This window comes from Callospermophilus lateralis, chromosome 19 (assembly GCF_048772815.1).
Source record: "Callospermophilus lateralis isolate mCalLat2 chromosome 19, mCalLat2.hap1, whole genome shotgun sequence".
NCBI lineage: Eukaryota > Metazoa > Chordata > Mammalia > Rodentia > Sciuridae > Callospermophilus > Callospermophilus lateralis.
The window spans coordinates 35,322,211-35,329,456 of NC_135323.1; the positions used below are offsets into that span (position 1 = coordinate 35,322,211).

Below are 7,246 nucleotides of genomic sequence, written 5' to 3' on the forward strand. Positions count from 1 at the left end.
TCCCCGCGCAGACAATGGGGGTGCTCATCTGATAAGGCTTAAGCAGAGTTGGCCTGCTTTACCTTATCACATGCCAGAACTCTACACAGCTGTCAATGAGAGAAGACTCCTCCCAGTGGGAAGGAACTCCCACTGCCACCCACGCTGGGTGCCCCACCGCTTTTGTGCACCCACAGGAATTGCTGGCCATTTCAACAGGATGACACTACGCCACGAGGACTTGCTAAGCTCCGTGGCCAGCATGGTGGCACGGGCTGCTTCATAATCCCTTCGTGTCTGTTATCCCCATTCTCCAGATCAGGAAATGCCTCGGGAGCTACCGTAATTTACCTGAGGGAACGAGAGGGCCAGTGTTACCTAGAGCCAGCCATGGCACCCACATCTGGGTCCTGTTTGGGCCCAAGGCACCCTGGCCTGTGAGGCCAACCACTCCATCACCACACCTGTTGTATACATGGAACCCAAGCCTGGCTCATGCTCAAGCAGGGATGGAAGAATTGAACAGCCATGACACTACATGCAAACCACACCTCGGGAAGGACTAGGTCACAGGAAGCCCTTCTACATCTTCTCCTGGGCAACATGAGCCCAGTCTACTTTCTTGTATAAAGTAATCATTTTTTACAGGAAACCAAGAAAATACATTTAAAAATCTTTGGTATTTGAAAAATTGTTTTTATGAGGTATGCCTATCAAAATAATCAACTTCTTTCCACCAAATGAACAAGCATCAGACATGAAGCTGTGGGCCACAGGCTGCCGAGGCCTCAAGCCCAGATAGGCAGAACCACCCTGCTTTTGGCACTTCCCAGACAGGACAATAACCAGCCACCTCTGGCTGGGCCTTCCCCAAGAACAGCCTGCAACCACCACAGGTGCCCACCAACCCACTGCACACCCAAATGCAGCCAGCTCACAGGTGGACACCATGTGACCAGAAAGTGCCACGTGGCCTTTGTGACAGCTTTCGTCATTGTCCCTCCATCCTAAGATTCACATCACATCTGAAGGCCCTCTGGTATTTTATGAGCCATACACAATTCCCTGGAGCTAACAGGTGGGCAAGACCTGATTAAACAGAAGGATGGGTTTGGCCTAAAATACTGCAAGAAGATATTAGGAGCTGATAAAAGGTACCACCAGGCCTCCTGTAGGCAGACAGGCTGAAGGGTGCACCGTGGCATGGGGGTCTTCAAAGGCTCGCAGCAGGGTTCCCTCCAGAGAAAACCACCTCCACACCTGTCCCTCCACACACACCCCGACCTCTGTGCCCCATCGTCCTCTCCTAACCACTACCCTGTGCTTAGACATATGGCTTTTCTGGAAACTTCTACCCCTCCTCACTTCCTCACCTGCTGTGATGGTATCCACATCCTTGGCTGCCAGCTCTTCCACATCTGACCTCTTTCTCAGCTCAAACCTCCGGGATAAACCTTCTCGGGGTTTCCATAATTCCTGGATCAACAGGGGCTTCTCGTTATCCCCAAACACCCGGAAGCACTGGGCCTGCCACGGCCGTCCAGGGGACCCAGCCCGGCCCACTACATCGCACAGCACGTACTGGCTGGCACACGCAGGGTCCAGGGCATAGCGCTCCAGGGCCTCCTTCACCAGTTCCTGGGCACTGGAGGTGCCCGTGGCCAGGACACTCTTGTAGTGCGTGCCAGTGCAGACACTGTCCCCAAACACCTTCAGGACGCCAGGGGCCGACAGCTGAGTGGAAAGCTCTGCGGGATCATCACTGGCACCCAGGCTGCAGAAGGTAGAGTCCAATTCCCTGTACTTGTAGCTCAGTGTCCGGGATAGCACATTGGACAGCAGCTGGCTCTGTCGCTTCAGCTTGCTCTTGGCGGGTGGAGACATGATGAAGTGCGTCCCATAAAACATGGTGGGCAAGTCTTCATGGGCAGGACCAAGGCTTCAGCCAAAGGGTGGGGAGAGGCTGGGCCTGGGAGAACAAAGCAAGAGGTCAGCACCAACCATCATGAGCACCAGAAGCAAAGGAAACACGAGTTCCAACAAAGAGGACAGAAGAGTCACTCAGTGTCCCAGCCCTGTGGATACCACCACAGGTCAGTCCCCACCAGAGCACCAGCACTGAGGACAGGATCACAGCTTGAGGGGTCACAGGGACAAAGCAGGTTTGATGGGCTGAAGCACACTTCAGGGAAAGCCACTACTAAGAAGCTTGATGAGGTCACCAAAAGTAAGACATGCTCCGTCCGTCATAGGGCTGACTTCCAGGAAGCACGGGGCACAAGGCACAAGGAACAGCGCGGCTGACAGCTGGGCGAGGGACAGGTTTGCCGGGCAGCCTGAGTTGGCTCCCTGCCCCCAGGGTGAGCCCACCATCCAGGACCACCACAGCCAAGGAAAAGGGATAAACAAGTTGGGGACCAAGCTTCCCTCTGTGTAAACTCTGAAAATCCCCTACACCACAGTCAATAGTGTGGACTACTGAGTCACCCAGTCACAGAGACAGAGCTGGGGAAGTAGGTAAGATGGCAGCCATGTTCACAGCATAATAAGCAATCAGACCCTTGAAACACGAACCTCCAGAAAGTGCCACTCCTCCACAACCCGGCAGAAGAGGCTGGTCCCACTTAAAGGGACAATTCCCTGGGTCACAGCTTAGAATGTCCACACCGCCACAATGGACACAAGGCCTCTTCCAGAACCAGTGGAAGCATGCTTGGAATGTGTGCATTCCACCCACTACATCCAGCCGGCTCAGGCCTCTCCAGGCCAGAGACACCCAACCTCACTAAGAGGAGAAGCCGGCCTTGCACAGCTTTGTGTGTGTGTGTGTGTGTGTGTGTGTGTGTGTTCTAGAGTCCTAATTCTAATGTCCTTAGTGTCCCACAGGCTTAGAGGTGGAGATTATTAGTCTCCCTACAAATCTCAGTGGGGCAGGAGAGCAGATAGAAGGGACGGGTTCTCGAGGCATTGCTGTAGACAAGGGACACTGGAAAGCTGTGCGCACAGTTCCTGGTGACTGCACCCCACTTCTGCGCTCACATTCTCGCCAAAAACAAAAGCAGACAGATCACTGAGCTAGGAGAAGAGCCCGTTTTCTAAAAGGCTTTGGAAAGAGTGGCCCAGGACCCAGTAAAAGCAGCATGGGCACCTGCCATTGTAACTCCAGCCAACTCCTGTGGGTCAATTAACATTCCCAGCCTCAACTCACATGTGGTTCTGTGGGCACTGGACAGGGCTTTGAAAGGGAAAGTGGCTGCATAGGGCAGAAGTACCCAGGGAGCCCCTCAACAGAAAAGGAGCCACACCATCCTCAGGACACCAAAGAGTGAACTCTCCAGGCCTCCGACACTGACTCTGCAAATCAGTTTTCCTTCAGGCTGCCATGCACCTCAGATGCATCCTGCTCCCTGAAGCCACAAGGACTGTCATGAATGAAGCTGAAAAGCAGGCCGCGGCCATTCGGTTGCTGTAGAGCCAGTGGCCTGCCTGCTGCCATGCAGGAGAGAAGCCTGAGCTCTTCCGAATCGCTCTGTTAGCTTCACATAGAATACCAATGTGTGCCCTAGAAGGGTGAAACGTCCCCTACTCCTACAACCTACTGCTTGTGGTTTACCGCTGCAAAGCCTTTTGAAGTACTGGTTTTCCAAAAACCTGAATTTGCAGCTGGGAGTCTGGGAGATGCTAAACAGTCCTAAGCAGGAACACAGGAGGTTCTCTTGGGGCTCAGTGGGTCAAGATATAGAGGAGTCAAGAAGTCAAAGCCTGGGCTGGGGATGTGGCTCAAGCGGTAACGCGCTCGCCTGGCATGCACGGGACGCTGGGTTTGATCCTCAGCATCACATAAAATAAAGATGTTGTGTCCACCAAAAACTGAAGAATAAATATCTTTAAAAAATTCTCTCTCTCTCTCCTCTCTCTCTCTCTAAAAAAAATAAATAAATAAAAAATCAAAGCCTTTGTTTCTCCTCCCCTGAGGTGCATGCCACAAGTCTCTTTGTCAAATCCTAAGAAGTCCAGAAACATAAGAAGTCCAGAACCAACTGTGGATTCCCCTCACGGATCCATCATTTTCTTTACAATAAAAGCATTTTCCGAGGGTACTCACAGCACAAATGTGTGGCTCTGAATCTGCACACCTGTCAGCAGGTTCAAATCATTCCCAAAAAAGTACTTGAATCTGAGATCAGAGTCCCTGCACAGCCCCTCAAATCAGCCCTTATTGACCATCCCTAAGGGTGCACAACCCTGCCTGAGAAATTTCCCATGGGACTCTCAAGATGCCCTTGCTCAAAAACCTCAAGGCTGGAACACATTCTCAGAGGACCTGACTCTCACTTGGCCTAACTGGCCACCTTTCTGGAGGAGAGCAGACATCTCTGCCAGAGGTTCTCCAGAGTCCCAAGCCCAACCCAAAGTGGGAAACAGCATGGCCTCTGCCACCAGGCACCCTATGGCTCGGAAAGCCTCTGCTTCTGCAGACGGTGTCTGAATGTAAATTTAAGCACAACACCAAAAGCTGTGGAAGCCACGTTTAGTTGGGAAAAAGTCATGATTCAAATTCAAGAAGTATTTAAAAGGCCCCCAGATACAATGGAGAAGTGAACTGGCATCTTGAACACAGAGGTGGACGCAGGCTTGGTAAGTTCTGATGCTTCCATTAAGAACAATGGAAAATTACAAATACACAACTGCTAGGCCCCCTTCCAGGGCCTCATAAGTGAGGGGCCCTGGAGCTTGAACTTCAGGGATGCCCCTCCCTCCTTTCCAGCAGCCTCTTGAGCCAGATTCTAAGGCAGAGTTAGGAAAATCATGAAAAAGAAGAGAGACATGTGAGTTGGGAGAAAGTGACTCATTCCTTTCCAATAACTCCTTCTTAACCCCAAGAAGTCCTGGTAAACCAGAACCTTATCTAGTTGGGGTTTTACAGAAAATTTTCTTCTCCTTATGATCATTCTCCCTGTGGTCATGGCAGAAGGTGCTGCTGTGCACACATCCCTGTGGCCACTTGCACACACACACTGCTTTCCTTTCTAATCACAAAATGAAGAGTAGAGCCTGTTTGTCTAAAGGGACAAATTTGATTTTTAAAAGGCCAGGAGGAGTGCAGGAAAATCCTACAGAGTGGAGCACGCCCGGCGTAACCAGATCTGTTTTTCTGGAAGTGTGACCTGCCTTTTCCTTTTCTGCTCAATTCTCGCCTCTGTCACACAAACACTAGGGAAAGCGTAGGGCCCAGAGCGCCAGGGTGCAGGACGCTTGCTTTGGCAGCTCTCAGAGAATGTTTGTCTCTTGTTCTCAAGAAAGAGTCCCATTTCTGATGAAAACCCAGCCCAAATCACAGCGGCAGGGCCAGAGACAGAGGTCAGTTGCAGGGCTGACATGGGTGGAGGGATGTCTCTCTGTTCCAACAGGACAATGTGGAACCCATTATCATTCCACCAGGAGGACAAACAGCAAACTTTGCAAACTGAGCTTTATCCCTGCTTCTTCAAATACTGTCTTTACAGCTTTGAGACAGAGCGAAGCTTTTGATTGCCAACATAATTCAATCAGGTTTCATTCTGCCTGCTAAACTCCTGAGAGGGGAATGACTTTCCCAGTGGGATTAAAGACTGGCTCCTCTTTGGAATGCACAAGAGGTGACCTGTGTTAACCGAGACACCGGTAATCAAATTCTTTTTGGCAATTCAGATTAACCAAGTCCTTGACAGGCGACAGGGGCTGGGCGGGCAGGCAGGTCTGCACCCTCCAAGGCCCCACCCACCGGCTCCCCAGGGAAATAAACCAGGTCTCCAGAGGCCTGGAGCTCCCGCTCAGCATCTGTCTCCAGGGATGCAGTATTTGTTGGGGGACTGGAAGTGGAACAGAAATAGCGGGGAAACAATGCCTGTCTCCTCACACGGGCGGGGAACGCCTTGCCGGCGCGGAGGTGATAGGGGACAGGAGAGTGCGGTACCCTGCGCCGCACTCTTCCGCGGCGCCCCGCGCCAGACTCCCGCTCCAAGGCACCTCTAGGGAAATCGATGCGGGGAGTCCCCCGGTGCTGGGGGTTGGCCGCGGGCCCGACCCTGGCAGCCCGCGGGCCAGGTCATTCGCGCACCAGGGCCTTCGGGGACCGCGCCGGGCCCGAGAGGAGGTCGGTCTCTATGGCAACGAAGCAAGCCTGCCTCCCCCCACACCCGGATTCGCGGCGGGTAAGAAGCCCCGCGCGGCCCAGCGGCCCCAAGCGCGCGACCCGCCGCCCCCAACCCGCGGCCCCCGCGCCCCTGGGCCCCCGTAACCTCAGAGCAGCACCACCTGGGCCACCCCCGCCACCGCCTACCCTCCTCGCGCGCCCCCCACTCACCTCCAACGCTGCCCTCAGCTGCCGCTGCCGCCGCGTCCCCGCGCGGCTCCGACGCCCGCCGTTAGCGGGAGCCGGTGCCTGGGACCTGCACGCGCCGCGGCGCCTCCTGCTGGCCGCGCAACGGACGGGGCGGGGCCTCGGGGCGGAGCCTACGAAAGGCGTGGCCTTTGGGAGGGTGGGGCGAGAAGAGGCGGGCGGTGAGTTGGAACCTCGGTGCCCAATAGACGAAGAGGAAGCTTCTAAGGGCGGAGTCACCCGTCGAGGAAAGAGGCTGTGCGCTGGCGCCTCCTGCCGGCCACTCAATGGATGGGGATGGGCTAGGGCTCAGGGGCGGGGCCTCTGGAAGGGCGGGTCTCTGCCAGGGGCGGGGCCTGTGCTAATCCGGTTGCCACCTGGGGTCTCTGTTCCCAAGTTGGTTGGGTGGTGTTTCCACTCTCACCTTCTGTGTGGGCAGGTGTGGATAGGTACAGAACTGGGCTCCTCGATTTATGAACATCTAAGACATTGAAAGGGAAAAGGGTTTCCTTACCCCCCACCCAGCAGCTAGAGCTTTAAGAGACAAAGCAGATGGTGGCACATAGGCTTAAAAGAGGCAAAACGGGGCCAGGTCAGCTCAGGGGCTCTGGCCCAACTGCCTTCCCTGGTCACTTGTTTTGTTTGTTTTCTTTTAAAAAGCCCACGACCTTAGCCCTCTGCTTTGGTGTTAACTTTGAGGACTGCTTCTCATAGGGAGGTTCTTTTAGACTTTTCTGTTGCTAGTGACCTGAGAAATTCCCGTGGTGTGCCATCACAATGCAGAATTCCCACGCTGGGGCGCCCCTTTTGGTTGACAGTGATGGAGTTATAATATTTCCTAGTAATGACCCCATATTTGAGATGGGGGAATGGGAATGGGGGCAGACATCTGTAAATGACCATGTT

At 53.9% G+C, this 7,246-nt stretch overlaps 1 protein-coding gene across 3 annotated transcripts in view; it reads right to left on the reverse strand.

The window, feature by feature from the left end:
* The window catches only part of Radil (Rap associating with DIL domain), a 56,098-nt gene extending 49,692 nt beyond the window's left edge, over positions 1–6,406 (reverse strand). For all 3 annotated transcript variants that reach the window (XM_076840001.1, XM_076839999.1, XM_076840000.1), the window contains exons 1-2: positions 6,326–6,406; positions 1,353–1,948 (exon numbers count right to left, since the gene is read on the reverse strand). In XM_076840001.1, the coding sequence (XP_076696116.1) occupies positions 1,353–1,887 (535 nt within the window). In that variant the 5' untranslated portion in view covers positions 1,888–1,948; positions 6,326–6,406. The remainder of the gene's footprint in view (positions 1–1,352; positions 1,949–6,325) is intronic.
* Positions 6,407–7,246: the final 840 nt, after the last annotated feature.